Genomic DNA, 23,420 nt, shown 5'->3' on the forward strand with positions numbered 1-23,420 from the left:
AAACAGTTTAGAAACCCCACTTTGGTTAGACGCTCTTCTGGTTTTGCGGTATAAATGGGAAGCTATGAGAAGTGCTGAGCAGGGAGCGAGTGGATACAGTCTTTTACCGTGTGACAGGGTGATGCAGTACGTGAACAGGCGAAGATATAACTTTAGAAAACGCTCGTTTTTGTGCAAGTAAGAAATAAAGAAACACGCGTCAGACTTATTGCTCCCACAAGTTAAGGCGTAGCTTATTTTCTGGTACAAAAAAGCTGCGCCTACACTGGGGACTAGGTGCTGGGCAAAGAAGAGGGGGGGAAATAGGTGGAGGGGGGGGGGGGGAACTATGCCAACCACACTACACTTCTCTTACAACCGAATACAGTTAAACCAAAAAATTACTGTAAACTATTTTTCTTTTACCAGGTCAGGTCCACTGAGATATAGGGCTCTTTTTCATAAGCAACCTAGCCACAAATGATGGCTCAACCAAGTGGATTTTCACGTGGAACTTTTTTGTGGTCAAATACTCCAAGCGCATGATTCTAATTCTGGAGGAAATTACAGAGGACGTGACCACAGGGTGAACATGCAAACTCCAAATATACAGGTGTCAGGGTCGGGTTCAAACCCATGACCTCAAGTATACCATTTGAAGTATTTAACATCACACCACCTTAGTGCTCCAAGTTAGTGAAGCAGGCAACCTGAACCCACAGTCATGTGGCCAGTATGGTAAGATAACATTACATTGTGTATCGTTTTTGTTTGGCTACAAGCATGCTCAACAATCGTAAAAAAAAACTGAAAGCTAGTCATGCATATGTAGGGGGCTTTGTGAATTGCAGATAAGTGGCAGGTGGGTCCTTTCAACTGATGCAGCTGCAAGAGTCATCAAAGTCCACGAGTTGAGACATCCACTTTAAAACCGTCTGCTTCCTCAGTCCTGCCAAACACTATCACGACATGTCACAGAGCAACACACGATGCTGCCTGCCACTGTTAATTAGGCATGTAACGATTCATCGATTTCAATAGACTACCACGCTCACAATACAATTATCAATTCTGCAGGTACAAATACATTATTTTTAGATTTGTATGCCGTGTACGTTCGGCCTTTTTTCTGCCAATCTACCTGGCTGGGCGAAGGACTCCCCACGCGATAGAGGTCACGGGGGTTAGTCGATCAAACTTCACAATGCTGGCCAGTGTGGGCTCGTGAAGGCGAGAAGTTTATACATTATAGTACAACAATGTATTATGCTGCATTTCCCTCTAGTTTTTACCACGTAGCCACAACCTGTTTTGTGCACAGTGGTCACCCATCAACGCACCAGTCAGGCTCAAACCTGCTTATCTTCCGAAATCTGACGAGATCGGGCACATTCTCTGCGATTTGGTCGTTGGGGCTCCTACGCCGTATCTAACCTATAAACTTTGATTGCTTCATGGAAACATGATGGCTGCCATAGATTATGCATGCTAGGCCCTGAATTGTGACAATTCATAACATTATGGAGGGGGGTATGAAGGGAATCATTACACATCTCGTTTTGGGAATACATAAAATAAAATTCGCTCTTTCTTTATTCTACATCCTAAAGTTTCCTGTCAGGTACATAGTACATATCCCCGGTATTATAATTTGAAATTTAATTCAGATTCAGCAAAGGCTATTTTCTACCAAAGCTTGTTTTTCCTCTGCAGTCAAATAATTTTTGGTGCCATCGTAAATGTACTTGCAGGAATTTAAAGCACAATATTCATTCTTGATTAATTTCCAAAGCACTGTGGTTTAAATGCTTGCCAGGAACGTGAATTAATCTATGGGAATTAACGATGACTGCGAGGGGGTTCATGAGGCATTCCAGGTTCTTCAGGCATTCCTTTACCTACTTGACAAATTGGGAAGAATTCACTTTCATTGCATTGCTCTTAATGAATAGCAAGAGACAGTTGGTGTTGTTGTCTAAAGCTGCAAAAAAAAGTTCCCAAAAGATAAACAAAGGAGGCTTTTTCAACCCCAATAGGACCATGGAGGCATGTCCACAAAGGAGACGAGACTGTCAAAGCGTGGTACCAAGCGATGGTGAAACTGAACAACGAATGTTCCATTTGCCAATGCAAAGCCGCTGTTTTTACAGGCAGCACAGGTGTTGGAAAATTAAGCATGAAGCATGCCACATCATATCTTTGCAAGCGTCCCCTAAATCCTCCTCCCTGGCAGCTGACCACTCGGGCGATTCTGGATTGTTGCAAAATGGACCAGATGGCCATGCACTTTCCACGTGTGGAATATTTTTTGGTTTGCCGGGATATGATGGAAGAAGCAATTGGAAGTTTAGATCGGTAAAAGGTTTTGTGGGATAGTGCCCCATAAACAAATGAGAAATTGGGCCTAAAACTGTTCACCACATGCAGATATTGCTATTATGCTGCTATCATCCTTAATTAAAGACATGAAAACCATGGTCGCATTGTTTTGGAGAGTATGATATTTTAATACTATTCATGATTTTGCTGATCAAATAAAGTCAAAGTGGCAATTTATTAAATATATATGATTAAAAGTGCAAGCAATATTCACAACTTCTAGCATGTGCAATTAAGTACACACAACATGGAGTGTATGAAAATACAATCCCCAAAAAATATCTAAAATTATTTCAGATATGCAAAAACTATTTGCTTTTCTGCTGTTAAACGTTTTAATTAGCATTATTTTTTCAAGACCATTATGAGACCATTTACCAAGCATTTCCATAATTTGTATGGTAAATGGTGTGCTCCTGTACTTGCAAACCTATCTGGACAAGAGTAGCATGTTCGTGCTAGAATTGCCATGGAAGCATCCAAGAAAGAGTTGGAGTTGTCCCTTGGAAGAAAAGCAATAAAATGCATTCACTTCAAATTTGAATCAACAACTTTGAGAACAAATGTAAATTCCATCCACTTGCCAAGTGGCAATGAAAGAAAATTTAAAAGCAAATACAAAATCCAGAATGAAATTTTTCAAAATGTTCCTCGAACCGACTGAAAGGCTAACGTACTCTGCAACAGGAATAATATCTGCCGCGGGTCTGCGTTGACATTTTACGGACAAATATGTACTTTTTTTTTACCGATCATGAAGGGAATGTCAACTTTGAAACCAAGTCAACCTTAAATCAGAAATACACTGCTCAAAGTAATCTAATTTCTTCATCTGTTCGTTTTCAAAAGGAATTTCTGTCTGAATGACTCGTCAAACAAATCACATGCGATGCTATCCAAAATAAGTTACTATGGGACTGTCATGTGGATGATGGGATAACCGTACTGCCTAAAATAAATAGAAAATCTAACATGTTTAGCACTAGCAATGTAAAAACAAGATCAAACTCACACCTTCCTCCGAAGCATACTTGAGGTTGTGGTCTTCACACCCAAAGGTTAATTGCATCTGTAGTCACACTGGAAAGGTGCTATCCAATATATCCTTTCTACCATGCAAGAATTCCATACCAATACTCTGTATTATAAAACGCCTGACAATTGGAATAAAATTGGGAAAACTGCCAACAATTCAAAGAGTGGACAATAATGACAATGAGGGTGCATGAAGCAAGCATGTATGCTGAACTTCTTTCACACCGCACGCAGCCAACCGTGCTAATCGGAGGTACCGGGGGAAGGATGTCGCTGTCCACGCACCGAGGGATTGTGTGTCCGTGCGTGCGTGTGTCCCCACGTCGGCACTCACTGCTCGCGTTCCACAACGAGGCAGGAGTCCCCGAAGCCCGACTCGTGAAGTGCGCGCAGCATGGCCACGCGGGAAGAGCCCGGGTACACGGTGCCCAGGAAATTGCAGGCGTAGCGACGCGGCTCATCCAGGGATACCTCGGACGGCTTCACGACGGGGAAGCCTCTGTACCTGCAGGGGACCAGCGATTAGCAGTTTAAAGGAATGGCGCGCACTTACGCTTGCTCCGTGGTGTCATGAATTGTTACGATGCAGCCACAATTCTAGTTTTAAAACCGTTTAAAGCCACAACATTTTCGGTAGGCTCAGCCAAGGTACATGGGGTGAGAGCTGGCAGATCCAGGCCCATCCTGGATTAGCCCAACCTACTTTTACAACCCTTTCCCCACCCTGACAATGAATGTCCTTGCTCGTAGTTGCATTGGCCCCAAGCTGACTGCTCATAGACACTGCCCTCTCATTTGACAATCCTGCAGACTACTTTATCCTGGCCAAAGCAGGGCATTTGGTAGCTTTAATAATGGTGTGCATTTTGAATCAACAGCTGTACGGATTTTTTAAGTTATCAAATAGAAATCAAAATAAAATCTTGCAGACACCATGCAATGCATGTGTCATCGGTGAAAGGACATACTTTAATAGACATAAATAGTTTGTTACATATCTATTACATGTATGATGTAATTCTAACAAAGTTAGGCATGTTAGGTGCTGGCTCATTTGGTGAACATGCTCATGTATTTCAAATATATATGATTAGAATTTGCTCATGGAATTTCAGCATGAATCCACCATAATCGTTTCAACAAATTACTGTGCGCGTTGCGCAGTGATATTTCCGGGAGGAGTTTTACAATGTATTCTCATTAGCAAAGATGTTCTGCAATTAAAAAGGAGGCACAGTGCCTATGAACTCTACATAGCTGAGCATCATACACTAAAAATCATACCGAAATGCTCCCTTACAGTCCTGAAGCAGCAACAGTGCTATTATTGACTGGGAGGGGACACACGCTTCAACGGCGTTAAGTGAAGCCTGGCCCTTGGAGATGGCTCTTGCCATCTCTCCTATGGGCACAGAAAGCATTTCAAACAAACTAAAGATAGAAAAATCGTGGGGCGGTGTTATTCCAAAATTAGAATCTAAAGTGCCACTCCGAAAGCAAAGTTGTACGTTTAAGTTCATTTCAGATCTCCGTCTGCAAAGAAAAGATTTACGCACTGGTGTAGAATTCCATTTGAAGCTTTGCTGCTCCTGTGCGTGTTTACCTTGAGACAAAAAATCAATGGGAAACTGTAAAAATCTACCCACCCGCCCTGTCTGTTTAAAGGCAAATACTGTGATCAGCAGGGGTAAATAACCGCATTGGTGGTTAAGTAATCAATAGTGGAGTGCAGCATCCAGCAGGCCTCATTGGCTCCTATTGCTGTATATAGGCTATTTTAGTTCTGTATTCTGCTCAGTCCGGCATGGCCACGAAACTGGGTTAAATTTGATCTCAAATGAAATTTTTACAAAATAGCCCTGTTTTGTCAACAAAATTTCATTAAAAATTACAATGAATAAATATAATAAATAGTTGCTCATGTATGTATATTTTGTATGGGATTTGAATATGCAATGTAATGTAAACTATACTATTTCAGAACAAAACTAGTTCACAGGAAGGGGGTGATGTTGCAATGTGCAATCCCAGAACAATTTTCAGCATTGGTATGTTTGGACAATACGATTTTTTTTCTTTAGCTCTGGGAAGAAATTCGACAACCCGAAGGAAGCCCCATATACACAACAGCGGGAGAACATACGGCAAGTCCTCGCTTAACACGTGGGCGCCATGGGATGACTGCAAGTTGATTTTATTGTGCAAATTGTTATTCCCTGCAATGTACTTCCCTCGCTTAACGTGTTTTCGTTTAACGCTGCACTTGTCAGGAATGCATCTACCACGTTAAAATTAGGCATTGCTGTACAAACTGGGGAACCGAACCCAAGCACTTCTTACTGTGCTACGCAAGTGTCACCACTGCTGCCGACAGCCGAATAAAATGACATGCAACATGTCAGATCCAGTTCACATAGCCACCCTGGAAGTGAGATAAGGCAAGGAAATGGTGAGTGCAAAGCTGCAGAGCATATGCATCAAGAAAATCCACTCGAGGCACATGTATGTATGCTAATACAGGTAGGAACAACAGGTTCCACACTGCCCACCAGGGATTATTTGCCTATCTGTTGTGCATAGCCACGCCCTCGATTTATATTTCATAGAGCGCGTCGGGCAGGCTCCGCACCACGTGACGCGTGACACGGATCGCACGAATGCGCTGTCCAACCAAGTTCCTACCTGCCCACTCCAAAGGAACGTGTTATCGGAGGTGCGGTGGAAGGAAAACAAACTAAACACACGGCGTCAACAGTCGCGGAATTTTGTGGCTTTAAGAGTTACTGGAGAAAGCAGCGTTAAAATATGAATCCAAAACTGCTTATAATCTGCCACTGGAATCGCATTGCAAAAAACGACGAGCATATTGTTGGAAATGATAATTAACCACCTGCAGATTTTTGCCCTATATGTGGGTATCTGGAGTATTTATATCCGACTGGGCAATAACTGCCATGAGCAGTTAAAGAAGCTTCCAGGGTGGCTTTAAACGTCCACACAAAAAGAGATGCGCACAATCATCCACTAGGCTCATGGTCTCAAAGCAATGTAAAATGTAATTTACTGTTTATGGTGGTTGTATCTCCGACCGCATCGCGAACGTGTTGGTGCATTCATGAATTCAGTAGCTCAAATCTATGGCTCATTACAGTGCAATGCGTACCACCAGGAATTTACATTTCAACATAATGTCAAAATTTACATCTTCCATTCATTAGGAAGTAATTAGTCACTTGGCTCTACAATAAAATGATAATTCAATATAATTATTCAATTGTAATTTTAGGTATGGCATTGAGGTTTGGTTTTCAGTACATGGAATTAGACGCAGCATCTGTACGTATAACTCAGGTGCAAGATAGATTCAGAATTGCAATGCACAACTCGGCATCATGACTCAAGATTGCTATAGTACAGTTCTTCAAGGCACCATTTCAATCTTGGGAAATGTCAACCTTGTTGACTGTCTAGCTGTGGTTCACATGCAGCAATTAAAGTGCAATTTCTCCTCACTATCTGACACTCAGGCCAGCAAGCAGGATGTTTACATTGGGCTCAGCACCTTGCACATTGCTAAACAATTGGCTCGTAATGATGCCTCAGCCCATGGGGTATAAATGTTTATTTCAATCACAGAACTTACCTCGAATTGTGTGAGAAGAGAAAATTATTTGTGACTTGTAAAATATTAAAATCTGGTTGCAAAAATATTCTTGCTTTGAATCATGGCCTCGAATATTAGACAATTCCTGTATCACTGGAAAATGAATCGTCGTATCTCAGGAAACAAGATACGTACATGCACACTGTACATCAATATCTCGGCATTTATGTGTTCCGACCACCGTTTTCATACCTCAGGGGATATTGCAATGTGGAAGGGGCATTTCCTCCTCAATCCAAAAAAATGCGCGTGTAAAAATCACCTCAATGAAGCAAAATAAATCCCTTCAACATATTAGATCACATGCTCTTAGTTCTTTCGGTAAAGTCACGTAGGTAAAAAAATGAAATAAAAATTAATAGAAATAAAAGAATAAAAATAAATTATTGTTTTATTTTTTATTAATTTTAATTGATTTTTTTTACCTACGTGACTTCACCGAAAGAACTAAGAGTATGAATCCTTGCAGTCACGAAAGCTTCAAATCTAGAAATATTAGATCACCCCAAACGAATGAAAGACAACCATTACTGCTACATGGCAAAAGCACGCACGCATTCCTTAAACCAAGACCGAAATTTTGGACACCAGATGATCATTATTTTTAAACAGTACAGTATAAATACAATATCACCAGCGAGCACTTTTGAGGCTTGCTTGTTACACTGCAGTTTTTCGAAAAATTCAAGCGACTGAATGCATTAATTTAGAAAACTTGATACAATACTGACATTTTAAGGCAATTTACGGCCTTGCATCTGCTCATCTCAAGAAACTCGTACTCATCTAAGGCATAACGATCAGGAGGAACCCATCTCTCCTTCCTGGTCGTGCCACAATCCCGTGTGGCTGATGGCGAAATAACTTTTTTTTATATTAAATTATCACAAACATTACTGGAACCATCTTTGATTACAACGTCAGTCATGCCCTTCTCTGCGAAACCATTAAGCATGGTTGTATTGTATGGAATAAAAAAAACGTCCATGCTTAGTAGAAGTTCATTTGTATGGTAAATTGATGAGTTCTGCATTTTTTAATGTTGAGTGTGACATTGGCTTCTTGTAAGGCTTATGATAAAAGGAAGGGGTAAATTGTTACATGTAATTTTTAAAATATATTTTGTATGCAGTATGATTAATACTCGAGTGTGGTAGGATTATATGCGACAATAATGTTTGTTGTGATGCACCTTTGAGTAGTTCTTCAATTAAAGGTGGCATATAAATGCGATTTGTTATTATTATGATGGTTGGGCGTTGAAAAACTACGATCGTGAAAATTCCTTCATCCATGCCCCTATTGGCTCCAGATCGATTGGCAGACCTTCCTATTATTTGCGCATCCGTTCTCTCTACTATCTATGCATTTGCATGGGTCAGAGTAATAACCCAGAGGTTGAGATAATCATCCTATTATCAGCTCTAATGCACGAGTTTGACCCAACCTGGATTGACCTGGAAGTAGTCTTCCAGTATTAGTACATTATTCATCATATTTAAGCATGGCTGAGAAGAATAACGTAGGGGTCCAAGCATTTCTGTTTTACAGATGAACTGGGTGGACTTCATTATTATTCGAATGTATTTTTACATGTGGTAAGCCTCTCATTTTAACCCATGAGAAATATATTTTTGTGTAGTGATAGCAACATATATAATGGTGAATAACACGCAATAATGCAGCTTACCACCTTGCGTGCGTTACAAGGCACTGCAAGATAACATTTTTAAAATGTAATAATGCATGCGTCTTGGCCGTTATCTGCTAAAATGCTGAACACAAAACGTGACATACAAGCACATATGGAGGGTTGTAATGTTGAAAATAAGCTCATCTCGAATGATAAAAAAGCATTTTGGTCAAACAGTTCCTCCTCTCAGCGATAGATGTTTACATCCGCTAATAATGTACAGTATATTGCACAGTTCCTCAAAAATAACCTCCGAAATGTTAACCATCGGCAGCAGCGTTAAGGAAGGAAATTTTTGGTGTCGCAGTTAAACAAAGACAGCCATTTAGAGCTACCAACTTGCACGTGTCCCAGAGTGAATGTCATAATCTACCAATGTTTGCCATTAAAGAATTTAAAATAACATTTCCATGAAACAAGGCTGAATTAGCGAAAGGACTGTGTTTAACAAACACTAATAGTTTGACCAGGCACCACTGCAGATAATAGACGATGTTATGTTAGACTGGCAATTTAAAGTCATAAATGCCTGCCTATTGGGCGATAAGATGAGCATTGCCATGGCAGAAAATCAGCTTCAGGCTCGGATCACTTCGAGGAATTAAGATTCTGTATACACATTTCCTTACAACTTTAATATGGAAATGTAGTTTCATTGGTTTATAAACTGAGAATAGCGAATTAAATAGAAAATAAAAATGGCAAAAAGCAAAATAACATTAAAAAAATGAATAATTCGTTTGATTCCATCGCTGGAAAATAATTATTGTCATTCCACATTGCACCCAGCCTATAATTAACAGCTGGGTGCAAGGAGAAACATAATAAAGTGGAAGTGAGATGTTAAGTTATAATTAAAAGCTGGTAGAAAAATGTCATGGCGTGCCACAAACCGCAAAACGCACACTCGGCATGCACCAAGCACAGCGCTGTGTCCCAGACACGCATTGACGGAGCAACCTTCCAGAATTCATGCGGAAGTTTGATTGTTCTACAAACACAACGGTCAACTGAAACTTGCGCGGAATTCCCCGAAGTGGCATCTTGGCGGGGGGTGTTTCGGAATGAGTGGTGGTGTAACAAAACAGTACGTCGATTCGTGGATCAATATCGATTCCTAACCCTCACGAGGCATGCGTTGAATTGCGTGCTTCAGATTGAAGCGTCACAGAGGCTTTATGATTAAATAAAAATATTAATATACTGGATAATAAAAATGTCATGCACAAACTGATTTTTATTCCAAGAGACCGTGCACATGACACGGTAATTATCTGGCCATTCAGAAGGAAAGTAGAGGGAGTAAATACACTTGGTTGAAATGCAATGCTTGTAAGTCACACTTGGTTCAGCATTTCCACGCTTAGATTAATTGTCACAATTCTGAGTCATCATTTGACCCAATGTATTTTACCCTTGTGGAGGTTAACAAACAGAAAATGTCTGGGCCGCATGGCATAGTGATCAGAGAGAACTTATCTCGCGTAACAAAAAATTTCACGAGGAGTTGACTCCAGTGTCAACCGAATTAGTACCACTGTAGGACGTCAACAATAATTAAGCCATGGCAAGACTCTCCCCTGCCATAGTAATGTGTGGTTTTGATCATAGACTTGGGGCTGCAAAACAGAGATGAGTAACACACCCCACACCCATTTGTACAAAAAACCACTGACTATTAGAACTACAAACACATGAATGGGCAATTATTCTGCATGTATCTCGAGCACAATAATCCACTTCTAGTCTATTGCCATAACCCTATGTTGTGGGCAGCAGAGCAGCGCAGTGCAGCAACATCTATAGTTGTACTGTACTATGCTCTCAGATCTATACTCCACTGACATTGAATCCGCACTTGGCAATGCCGGATTCACAAATACGAAGGAGGCATTACAGAAATATGCTCAGCTACTCCAGATGGAATTATCTGGCTCACCCACCTCAAAGTAAGATTATAGTTGTCGCTCTACATCAACATCAACCATACGAAGATGAATAACAAGTCCCGTTGAGACCTTTTTGCCAGTATAAAGACAATGAAAAAATATAATAATAGGCTTTACCTTTTCTGGTAATAAAGAGGTCTAGTTTAGGCTAATCAGTTTAAAAGACAATGCATATATTATCAGAGCATGCTTGTTTGCATGTTTTGCCACAAGTATGTGTGGTTAATGCAGACCTAATACCTTAACATTGTTATCCATTTGGGGTTTGAATACCTGGACACCTGTTTTCTTGCCAGAAAGGGTAAAGCCTATTCTTATTTTTTCAAGAATAAGAGGGCTGACCTAGCGTGGCAAAGCGTTGCCAAGCAACTCCCACGGCATCAGAGGGGGTGCAAGCCATCATCCTGCAGTGGACCGACACCAGTGATGTAACACGGTATGGAGGAGTGGGGGAAGGGGGTACCGAGTTCATGGGGCCCAGCTGGACTCACGTCGCAACACCAAGTGGCCACTGCAGCACAGAGGAGCCGTCCACCAAGGGGCTGTCGTACACGAGGAACGTGGGCTCCAGGAAGCCGCCAGCGCCGCGCAGTAGCGGCACCAGCCAATCGTTGTCGCAACGCTCGTTCCCCAGCAGCACGAGGCCAGCGCCGCGGATCCTGCCCTGCTCCACCAGCTGCTGTGCCCACTTCAGCCAGGGCCTGGCGAACGCCACCTTGAAGACGGCCACAGAAAAACAGCGTTGGCGGCGATGTGACGTTATATATATAAAAAAAACCTACAAACTCTTTTTACCCTTTTATTTAACTCACTGTCTGTTGTTGTTGTCGTTGCTATCGTGGTTGTATCCTCAAATCTTGTAACTCAATTTTAACCCACTTCTCAATGTGGTATCGACTGCAAACTTGGTATACTTATGTCATACTGATGACGATACTATATTCTATCATAAAAAATAGAAAACATATATTTTAAAACATTATATTTTATATGTTATGTTTCGGCTTGGGTCTAATTGTCCACGGTAAACTGAAGTTGGCTGTAATTGACCACGGTCCCTTACGTTATGGCAAGCTTCGGGGCCACTTCTTGGAGTCGTGGAGTTCTTCCATTACTAGTACGGTACATTTCATTAAAGCGTGTTTTTAAAAAAGTTTTTTATATTACTTATTCATAAGCGACTTGGCCACAATTGATAGTTCAAACGAAGTGGCTTATCATGAAAATATCCTAAACGCAGGTTGATTCTCAATATGGAGGGAAACACCAGAGAAACCCAGAGAAAAATCTACGCGTCCACGGGAGAAGCATGCAAACTCCAAATATACAGGCGTCAGGGTCGGGACCGAACCCATGCCCTCCGGTGTACTAGGCGAGGTAGTTAACATCTCGCCACCATGGTGACTCTGAAAAGTGAAGCGACTCCCGAGTGGTGTTTCTCAACTACAGTCCTCAGAGCCCCCCCACCCCAAGATAAGGATTTCCGTGAATACCAATACCAATCGCTAGGCATGTGCAGTGTAGTGGCTTGGTTTGCATTGGAATAGCAAAGAATCCGGCCAGGTTGCTCAGCGATGGACGAAGTGGCTTCGCAATTGCAAGTTCGAATCTTGGTTGTGGGGTTGTGACTCAGGCCATCATCCCTGTGGGGTCGTTCTCTTGGGTGAGCAAATACTACGGCGCATTACCTGTTGAAATTATTAAGTGGGGGTGCAACAGTTACAAAAGGGAGGCACAAACTGGCCAACTTCGTAAGTGATTTGGATCGATTTTGGCCAGGTCTGGCTGCTGTGCTCTCCAGTCGAGCTTGTGTCAGTGGTCATGGAAACAAGGCACAAGTCTAGCTTTCCAACGTATTCTCGAATTGTACCATGCATTCTTGAGTACGGCAACCGCAGTTTCGCTCCACCACGTGCTGTTGGGAGCTTCTCTCAGAACAGAAGCGCAGAGAAACGTGAGGACCATCGTGCCAAACAACATGCGGTAACCAGCCAGAAACAGAGCTAAGATAGCACAACCATGAAAACATTGGGTGCCATGGTGGCGAGATGTTAACTACCTCGCCTTGTATACAGGAGGTTGTGAGTTCAATACCAACCCTCACGCTTGTATATTTGGAGGTTGCATGTTCTCCCCGTGTTCACATGGATTTTTCTCTGGGTCCTTCATTTTTCCCTGGATATTTAGAAACATGCCTTTCGAGTATTTGGCTGCTATAAATTTCCACACGATAAGCCATTTCGTTGAGCTATCAATGTGTGATAGCCAGGCTGCTTCTGAAAAAAAGATACATAACTCAGTGGGCCTTACCTGGTAAAATAAGTTTAGTTTTATTCTGCCATATGCAGTACCAATGCGCAAGTCAGCATGCGCTCCTCTAATCATCTTGGCTGCCGCGGATGAGAGTGAGATGTGTTGGGAGGTGGGTGTTCACCTTGTTCTCCTCGCGGCCATTTAGAACGAGCATCACCGCTTCCGCACCCTCCAGTGGCACCTGCTCAGGCACCAACATGGGGCCTGTACGGAACCTAGGCACAGTGACAAACACATTCCTCCATATTCAAATGTGGGAATTCGGTAAAACGCGGGAAAGTTGGCCCAACGGTTCAACCACATGCCAACAACGTTGGACCAACGTTGCACGTTTACTGGCGATACAGTGCTCGTGTAAATCCGACTGCTGCGTAATCATTGGGGACTGTGTGGCTATACTTCACCGCAGAGGTGGGACAAAGTCATTGTTATGCAAGTCCAAGTCGAGTCTGAAGTCATCAAATTCATGACTCGAGTCTGACTCGAGTCCAAGTCACATGACTCGAGTCCACACCTCAGAGGTGGGACAAAGTCATTGTTATGCAAGTCCAAGTCGAGTCTGAAGTCATCAAATTCATGACTCGAGTCTGACTCGAGTCCAAGTCACATGACTCGAGTCCACACCTCTGCTTCACCGTGCTGGTTAGTGCGCGTTGGTGAAAGGAGAACACCCCAGTCTAGTTCAGATGCCGCTTGCCACCGATTATAGCTGTGGCCAGAAATCTAATTCAAGAACGTCAGGTTCGTAACGCAGTGCAATAACCACTGTCCCACCCTTCACGTGATGGGTTACGTGTAAATAAACACCCATATTTTGTTTACAGGCAAAACTACAGCCCAGTTAGGTGCATTATATCTGCAAAGGTGTATGCTCACCCACAACTAACACATTTAAAATATCTAATTTAAAGGAAGGCACAACCCAAGAAACAGCTACTATATTGTAGATATGTACCTATGTTGATTGTCCCAGCCTGTCCAACAACCTTCATTATAGGTTGTTGAACCTTCATTATCGACAATAAAGAGCCTCAGTCAGAGGTACTCTGGTGACATCACGAGGAGCATCATATTTCTAAATAAGATGAATACATCGTAGCATCGCTGCAATGTCACACGAGCGCTCCTACTCGTGATTAACAATTTTTCTCATGAACGAAGTTCCCGACTCCCGGAAGGCAGCACGGAACAGTCTTTAGGTGTGCATCTACAAAATAATGGGGACATGTGATTGTCGTTTCCTTTACAAGGTTCCACAGAGAACCATCTTTTATAACAAACAATGTAAAAAAAAACCCACACACTAATGTGTCATCTCCTCTTGCAAGAAAACCAGCGGATAATCATCATTAAGCACTCTCATATTAAAGACTTCATAAGTGGACATTGATGCACACTATAAGGAATCAAGTCTGCATTAACCACACGTACTTGTGGAGAACATGCATACAAACAAACATGCTGATAATATATGCATTTTCTTGGTTCTTTCGGTAAAGTCACGAAGAAGGGAAATAATAAAATAATAAAAATAAAACATAATAAAATAATTATCACGACGTTTCGGCCTGGTCTTCACCTGAGGATGGCCTGCTTGCGTTGTGGCCGAAACGTCGTGAGAATTATTTTATCATGTTTAATTTTTATTATTTTATTATTATTTTATTACTTCCCTTCTACGTGACTTTACCGAAAGAACCAAGAAGATGAATCCCTGCAGTCACGAAAGCTTTAAATCGAAATATATGCATTGTCTTTGAAACCGATTTGCCTACACCAGAGACAGCCTTCTTTGTGGCCTAGTCTCACCAGTGTCAGATCAGCGAACGCCAAAAGGCAAGCGGTACAAAGAGGATGCACGTATGAGAGCACGAATAGCTCTGGTCGAACAGCTATATGATCAAAAGGTATCCATTTGGTGTTTGAATATCTAAACACCAGTTTTATTTCAAGAAAGGGAAGAACCTATTCATATCCTTCATACTTTGATGCTGGCAAAAAAGGTCCCATGATAAGAACAACAATCTCAACAATTACTTTGAATGCAAAACACGTTTCCCATTACCAGACCAGTGATGAGTAATCACATCCTCATTTCCCTTCTGGATATCCTTTCATCTGTGCTTCAGCCTGTGTGGATGTGTCATGACCTAAATGACTCGGGAATGTCCAAAGCAATGTTGGTAACTGTTTAAAACAATCTCAGCTACGGGGATGAGGCTGGAAAGATTTTAAACTGGCAAGAATTTAAATGAAATATATGTGAATGCCTTATTTCAAAGTTTGTAAAAAATGATCCATAAAATTAAATAATAATCGAATTAAAATAACAGTAAACTATATATTCACCAAAAATGGAAGTAAAAGCTATTAGGTATAAAATCATGTCGTAGATTTTGCATTAACATTAAATTTCAAAGCAAGCCCCATCACTGAAACAACATCTGATTACTGTAGCATTATAGAATGCTTTAAGACACTTATATGCTAGCAGGGATGGACAGGATTCAAATCTGTTTGTTTTGTCTTCTTTGTTTAACCACAACACTTAGGTATATTTAACAATATTAAACTGCTCCACCAAAGCAAACTGTAGAGGAAATGGTCATCCAAAATTGTTTTTCAAAATACTGGAACATTCCAGAGTATCAAAAATAAAATAAATCACGACGTTTCGATAAGGGGGGAGGGGCAAGATTTATTTTATACCTACGTGACTTTACCGAAAGAACCAAAGAATATGGATTACTGCAGTCACGAAAGCTTCAAATATAGATATCAAAAATAACATTTACCAAATTTTAGATGAAATGATTAAGACAGATATAAAAGCACCCGATTGTCACATCATTATGAATGCATTTTTCGCCGAATCGTTAAATATCGTCACTCTTTCACTCATGCAGACAAAGCCTTTGACAAAACAAAAAAATTATCTACAAATTAAAATTAAATGTCAATGTACTGGTCGGAGAAAGGCCTCCCCCCATCTGGTCATCATATTCAGGCATATGCTCTCCTGGATGCCACTCTGTCACCACTCTGTCTACCAGCCATCATTTATTGTTGCAATGCGCCCCATGTGCACTCACCATTCACATATTGTCAATACGATGTCTCTGCTTTGCATTTGTGCTCACCCGCAATTCTTTCGGCGATACTTAAGAGTGTTGCAGCCGGTTTCACCTTCTCTTCGTCAGTATGCACGTTTCCAATACATTATATTCGTGTAAATTCATAAAAATGTGGTTTGTGAACATGTTTTTAAACGTTACATATAGCAAAGCGGAGCATCTTCTGCTTCCTGACCTATGAACCTTATGGTGCTACCCCGGCATACCATGGTACCCCGGCTCTCGCAAAATGTCCACGATGCAGTCATTTTTAGTCTGTTGATGGTCGGCGATGCGGCAATCGACTCATCTTGACAAGCTGTACACGATGCACCACTATTGTGCGTACGAACGTTCCGGGTTTCAGCGCAATCGTCCTCGCTGCGTTTCGACATCGGAGTAGCACCGATTTCGGAATGATTACCCCAGTCGCGGCGTTAAGTACATATATGGAAAAAAAAGTGTCCTAGAAATAAAATATTTAATTGCCTCGGCCATTTTGTATTATTTGGTACCCTGGGGTACCACCATAAGGATCATATTTCCCACTCATGTGTGGACTGCCTTCCTGGCCCTCTTTCTCCACACAGCTCTGTCCTGGTCCATCATCTCCACGTCCACTCCGGTCCTTCAAATCCCAGTTGACCACTTCAAAGCAGTTCTTTCTATGACGGCCTGGTGTATCCAGTCCATGTCTATATCACCTTTTTGTCTGATGCGAGTTTCCTCTCTCGACAGTGTAGCATATGCGTGTGCAAATATAACTTTACATTTGCACACGCATACGTTGGGATGTCACATTGACCTGAACAATGCTATTTTCATTTTTTACATATATTCATGACGCACGTGTTTGGCGAGTGCCAATACCCATGATTATTTATCAGGTCTGAGAAAGGCACTTTACCAAAACACAGGAACTAGTTAAATGACGATTAACATTTTAATGCCAAGTGAGTGACAGAAACACACAAAAAATGTTCAGTGACAATAAATCATTCATACACAAACAGCAATCTTTAAATCTGAAAGTTTTCCTTTGGGCCATGTTGTTATAGCTATCAGGGCAAAAAATGTTTTTGCATGTTTGTACAAACTAATTTTTGCCCGTGTTGTGTCTGCACGTTTTTGGAAGTGCTTTCATCAATTTGTCCAGGTTTCAATGAGCAATTCTCAAATAGCTACACAACTTTACATAACAGGCTTGTTCATACTGGATCATCTTCACGAATATTATAGCGCATTCTCTGTGTTATGGACAGATCCACAAACAGCACAAATACACAACAGTTTCTGATTGGCAAAAGAATTAGACTAGTTCAGTTATCAGCTTAACGCAAACAAAAACCATCCAACAGTAACTGTCCTACAATAAAAAGCATAAAACAGATATTTTAGGTAATGGTCCTTCTTTATATCAAACGCAGACAGGCCAGAGAAGTAGAACTAAAATATCCACATTACACAAAAAGCTTAATTTTGTTTATCAGTCTAAAGTTGTGCAAGATGTGTTTCTTGGAAAAGGGCGATGTCCGTTTTTTTTTAAAAGGTTAAGAGCCCCACGTCTTTTGATGGGGCGTTTAAGGCCATTTACATTTAACGAGACAATGTTCAATTTAATGGCCACTGGGTCGTCTATTATCGCTGCAGGGGGCCGGCCGGGTGAAGGGATCTGGACTCGCACGCCCAAACGCCATTTGACGGAGCGGTAGAGCTTTTTTTTGTAACTAAAAGTATTCTAATAGGGTACAGTCATTTTGATATTTGTATTATTGTGGACCTTGCGATTTAATTTTACAATGTGACAGCGGACAAAGTTACACGCAAAAACCAGATTTATATTCTTACTGGGGTTGCTGCTGGTCAGCCCCAAGAGAGATACAGTCTGACATGAATGTATGGTTTGTATTTGTGTTGTACATTAAATGCCTTTGAATTAGCATTTAAAATTGACTTAAACAAGCAACCAAACCCCATTACATAGGCTGTTCAGGTTCCATTTACTCAGATCTATATACATGATAATATAAATAGTACACATCTGTCCTTCGTCAATACACAGCAGTAGGCTTCCCTCCCCCATGCGTACAAGTGATTGGGGTTATTAAACCATACTTTACTGTGTTGGCCAGTGCGGGTTGAGGGTAGGGAGCAAAGACGTGGGAGCGTAGAAGCACAGTATGACAATAATTTGTCTGCACTATCCTCTGCTGCTCACAACGTAGCCTGCAAATAACTTGGCGTGCGTGTGCTGGCCCATCCAAGAACTATCCAAGCTAAACCCGAGCTTCGGAGATTTGACAACCACTTTTGTAACAATTTTTTTTTATTCAATGCTCTAGTAGAGCCAGATAGTTCCATTCATCTCATCTATTTTACACAACAAATATGAATTAAGTACACAATGACGCCGGGAGATGTACTGAGGCCTGGTGCTAAAATCAGGACGCTTTAACCCGCGCTTCGGGGTTTGTTTCCTTTTCCTCTAGCACCCTCACGTGGTGTTGTTTCATAGTGCATAATACGGTCAGACATCCTCCAACGGTTTAACAAATTCATTGTTTTAGACCCATATTTTCGATGTACATTAACAAAAAAAACTAACACATACATACATTAAAGTGTGTTTTATACAAGACGAATTTAAAATACTTTCAGATGGATTTCGTTTGAGGACTGATGTGACTCCATTACCTTTGGATTCACATTGTGCCGCAGCTTTACACATGGACCAGTCAAAAGAAGAAGTACACAACACACATTAGCAAAGTTGCAAAGGATTACAGTAGTTAAGAATTGTGTAAGCTCTGATGCATGACATTCCTCGGTGGTTAGCTTTTGCCAACCCCTCGGAATGGACAAAGGCCTCGTCATACCATGTTGGTATAAAGTGAGTTGTTAGATCATCCTTCTCCAACCTGGTCATTAGAAGTTGGTGAAGTGGGACGTAGGACTGGGTGGAGTTATAAACGATAAAACATTTTTTTTTTACCAGATAAGGCCCACTGAGCTGTATAGCTATTTTTGAGAAGCGGCCTGGCCACAAATGATCGCTCAACGAAGTGGCTAATCACGTGGACATTTACAACATTCTAATAATACCCGAAACGCACATTTCTAAATGTGGAGTGATAACCCGGGAGGATCACGGGGAGAGACATGCAAACTCCAATTATACCGGTGTCAGGGTGGGGATCAAACCCACGACCTCCTACATACCAGGCGAGGAAGTTTACATCTCACCACCGTGGCGCACCATCACACGTCACTGGTGTTAGCCGTGTCCGGGAATCACTGCGTTTAATAGTGCTGTGCAATAGTGCTAACCACTACCCACCCCTTTAGCCCATACCTGAAATACATGTCCTTAATGGTCATGGCTCCCTCTTGCCACTGCCCAGAAGAATCCATGGTCACCAGCTCTCCTCCAAACACATGCTCCCACAAGTACATCCCTAAAAAGAACACACACAGACCATCAGTACAACACGGTACAAATACATTCTTATGCACACCATGGTGCCTGAGAATAACACATTTCATTGTTATGGTTGCAGAGAAATTATTTTTTTTTTTATATTTATTTCACTGCCATATCAATCCAATGCTGTATGAAGGCCTTCCCGCGACACATAGGTCGTGAGGGTCTATTGACCATACTTCACCAGGCTGGTCAATGGTCCAGAACTGATTCAGATATCTTTTAACACCGATGTTAACCGCCACTGGGAATTTCACTAACCACGACACAACCAATCCCCCTTTTCTTTAAAATACACAATTCTACATTTATAACAAAAACATAAACCACGTCCACACACAAAAAACCCACGTAATAAAACACAAAACAAGTAAATAGGCCTCATCAGCGGGCAATGCTAATAGGCATTGCACCTCATTAGCCTTGCGACTCCCACGTCATCTTTATTCCCTTTTCATTTGTGGTGGGCAAGGGCATTCTTGCCCCAGCACACACACCGCAGGTCAAAGCGGATTAGTTTACCCCACTCCATCCGCCATTAAATCCTTGCCGAAAAACCTAGAAACCTAATCCGCACTTTGAACCGAAAGCCTTCACCAACCCCGGCCCATTGACAGTAAATGTTCAAAAAAAGCACACGACGTCTAAACTTACACCGCAGCAGAATGCCACTACAGTGTTCGAATGAGTCCAAAAATGTGTTCACGTAAAAATTATTGTATCGCGTTCTACCAAGTCAATTGAGAGTAACATTTTTGAAGCTTGTTTACATTTAAACACGGCTAAAACAAAAATCTGCGCATGTAACCAAAGCACCAGGAATGTATCCGGTCTCATCAGATGTCGGTGCTATGGAGGGTGCTTTAAGGGGTGACCGCCATGCATAACAGTTGTTATAGGCTGCAAGGGCTATGTAGTGGACAAGAGGCGGTGCAGAAAAATCCATCGTCATGTTTTTAGCACCTCTGCTCCCCACCTTAACTAGCAAGGCACGGTATGGTCATGTAACCCCTACAAGCCGCAAAGCGTAAGGAGGCACTCATTCAGCAGAGGATTTACAAGAGGATACTATTGATTGACATATTGCAAAAAATGTAAGGCACAGGTTATAAAAATGTTACGAGACCTGTAATGAAATCAACAAGCAGAAAACCCCAAAGTGTTTTTTTATCTCAAGGACCTTCAGATGCGATAGCTCTTACGGTGCCAGGAATGGGTTAACTATAAGGCCGGCAAGTATACCCATTGATTTAAAAAGTCAACTTTGCAACAACAAAAGATTAGGGCCAAACCAATCCCTTGCTAAATCATCCTGCCCAACAGGCATCCCTTTGTGAGTGAACCATTGCAACTGAACAAAGTTCCCCCTACATACATACAAAAACATAATCTGTATTATATCCCAGATTAGCAATTGCGTTTTATTAGGTCAGATTTTAAAATCTATTGGATTAATGAAGTGGAAACAAACAGATACTCAGCCAAGGCTAATTCTGTGGTTAAAGTTATTTGCAAATGATTGACATGTTTTCACTATATAAAAGTAACATTGAAAAATTAAGGGCATGAATTAACTTGATGGGAACTCAGAGGTTATTGTTGGGGAGGGCACTTCCACTGTTAATCCTCACATTACAATGAAACACAATTAAGTAATGCAGCTTGAATAAAGCTAAATCAGGCTGGACCCTTCTATGGAACTCGGCAAAATCTCCAAAAGGTCATTATGAAAAATAATACAACATCCCGATAGACTTTTCTTTCCCCATTTTGAGTAAACATCATTCTTTAAGAGGCAGAATAGATAAAGAGGTCATGGCAATGGTATAACATTGTTATTTTAATCAGTATTCTTTTAACTTAATACGTTGTTTTTAAAATGTGCAGGTGCATTAATTAGCAAACCATTAACCCCCCCTGGTATGGCAGCAAGAGCAGTTTATGCGAAAGCTTTCGCTAGAGGTCACACGTTTGGCGCAATGGTCCTTCGCTGACTAAGCGTGATTAATGAATGAATAACCCGACACTAAATGAGCCATGATGCTCTGTGGACCTCGATCCCTGGTCACTTGTGTCATTAACCGGAATCATTCCCTTCCCTTACACTGTGGCCAGGGGGGAGACGGGTCAAGATATGCTAAAGTGAAAGGTGTTCATGTTTTCACTGGTGAATGTCAGACTTCTTTAAACTATTATCTTTGTCAACCTTTCTCCGAAAACAAGGCGCATGCATTTATTTTGACGCCATAAAGTAACTCCACAACGGGTTAAGGGATGAGTGTGTGGGATAGGTTGAGAAGATAGTCCAGAGGCCGGGGATTTCTAATCGGTTCGGCTATGTCAGGCTGCTATGGGAAACCAGGCTGTCTGCTGCATTGCCAGCTATGTGCCAGCATCCAGTCCGCAAAGTTCCAACTGGCTGTGGATATGAGATGCCAGACAAGCCAATGGGCCAACTCTTGACGGATGCCTGCCCATGTTTTGTTCTTAGATAAGACATCAGGCAATGGTAACAAGATGTTAACGCAATCTTAATTTTAACTACGTGACTTTACCGAAAGAACCAAAGAGTAAAGATGTTAACTCGTTCGTCCTGGTATGCAGGAGGTCGTGAGATCGATCCCAACCCTGATGCTTGTATATTTGGAGTTTGAATGTTGTCCCTGTGGTCACGTAGATTATTCTCAGGGTTCTCCAGTTTTTTCCTCCACATTTAGAAACATGCGTTGCGTATTTGGCTGCTGTAAATTCCCACGTGACAGGCCACTTTGTCGAGCTATCATTTTGTGGCCAGGTCACTTCCGAAAAAGAGCGAGTAGTGGGGCCTTACCTGGTAAAAAGAAATACAAATAATATATTCGTGCAGTCACGAAAGATTTAAATCGAAACAAATAATATAGTATAAAAAGAAAAATAATGGCAACTACAATTCTTTTTAGGGAGGTATCAAGACTACTTGCAGAAACATTAATATTACTATGTACATTTTTTGGGTGGAAGAGGTGGCACAGTGGTCAACACGATGCACAGTGAACCCGGCAATGTGAGTTTGATTCCTGACCATGACTAACATCAGTGAGGAGTTATCTTAACCAGTCCTAAGTGTCGCCCTTCACCAAGCCACACGGCGCAGCATGGTTAGGCAGGGTCAAACTACCCCTGTTAGCGACACATAGTGGAGAGGCCTTCTTCCAGAGTGGAATGACAAAGGGCTGGAAATATATTTATTGCAACTGCTGAACTAATTTATTAGCGGAATTCATATTATGTGGTTTGTTGTCCTTCCCCTGCACCTCCGATTAGCATGATTGGCTACGCACGGTATGAAAGAAGTTCAACATCCATACATACGATATATGGAAGTTAATTTAATTATCTTATACTTAATTTGGATACCATGAAGCCATTATTTCCACAAGCTAATGCAGTTAGTACAGACTTCCGATTGGCTTCGGATTATTAAAGCTCACTCTTAGCTATTTGAGCTAAAGCGTTACACACGAATAAGTGACACTTACGAGAAAGTGTATAATTTTTACTGTGAATGCACATTAGCCGGCAGCCCTTTAGTAACTGCACAAGAAACCCACTATAATTTCTTTACAAAGCACATTCCAAAAAAATCGGAGGTAAAAATTGTCAGAGCAGAAAGCTGTCATAATTTAGGGGATGGAACCAAAATGAGTACTACTTTAAGTGGCAAACCGTTCAGTAAAAAGCAAAGGTGCATGCAGCCCTACAATTGCTTGCTCATACCACTGCTGTTCAAAGGCTTTCCACTAGAGCAGTCGTTCTTAACCTGGGGTGCACGCAC

At 41.5% G+C, this 23,420-nt stretch overlaps 1 protein-coding gene across 1 annotated transcript in view; it reads right to left on the reverse strand.

Annotated features, from left to right (window-relative positions):
- Positions 1 to 23,420, reverse strand: part of RXYLT1 (ribitol xylosyltransferase 1) — a 36,254-nt gene that overhangs the window by 5,672 nt on the left and 7,162 nt on the right. Inside the window, exons 3-6 of the mRNA XM_061551880.1 lie at positions 19,478 to 19,580; positions 13,134 to 13,227; positions 11,191 to 11,414; positions 3,728 to 3,898 (exon numbers count right to left, since the gene is read on the reverse strand). Coding sequence (XP_061407864.1) covers positions 3,728 to 3,898; positions 11,191 to 11,414; positions 13,134 to 13,227; positions 19,478 to 19,580 — 592 coding nt within the window. The remainder of the gene's footprint in view (positions 1 to 3,727; positions 3,899 to 11,190; positions 11,415 to 13,133; positions 13,228 to 19,477; positions 19,581 to 23,420) is intronic.

This window comes from Lethenteron reissneri, chromosome 15, assembly GCF_015708825.2.
Source record: "Lethenteron reissneri isolate LAM-NWPU_2019-01 chromosome 15, ASM1570882v1, whole genome shotgun sequence".
Classification (NCBI taxonomy): Eukaryota; Metazoa; Chordata; class Hyperoartia; order Petromyzontiformes; family Petromyzontidae; genus Lethenteron; species Lethenteron reissneri.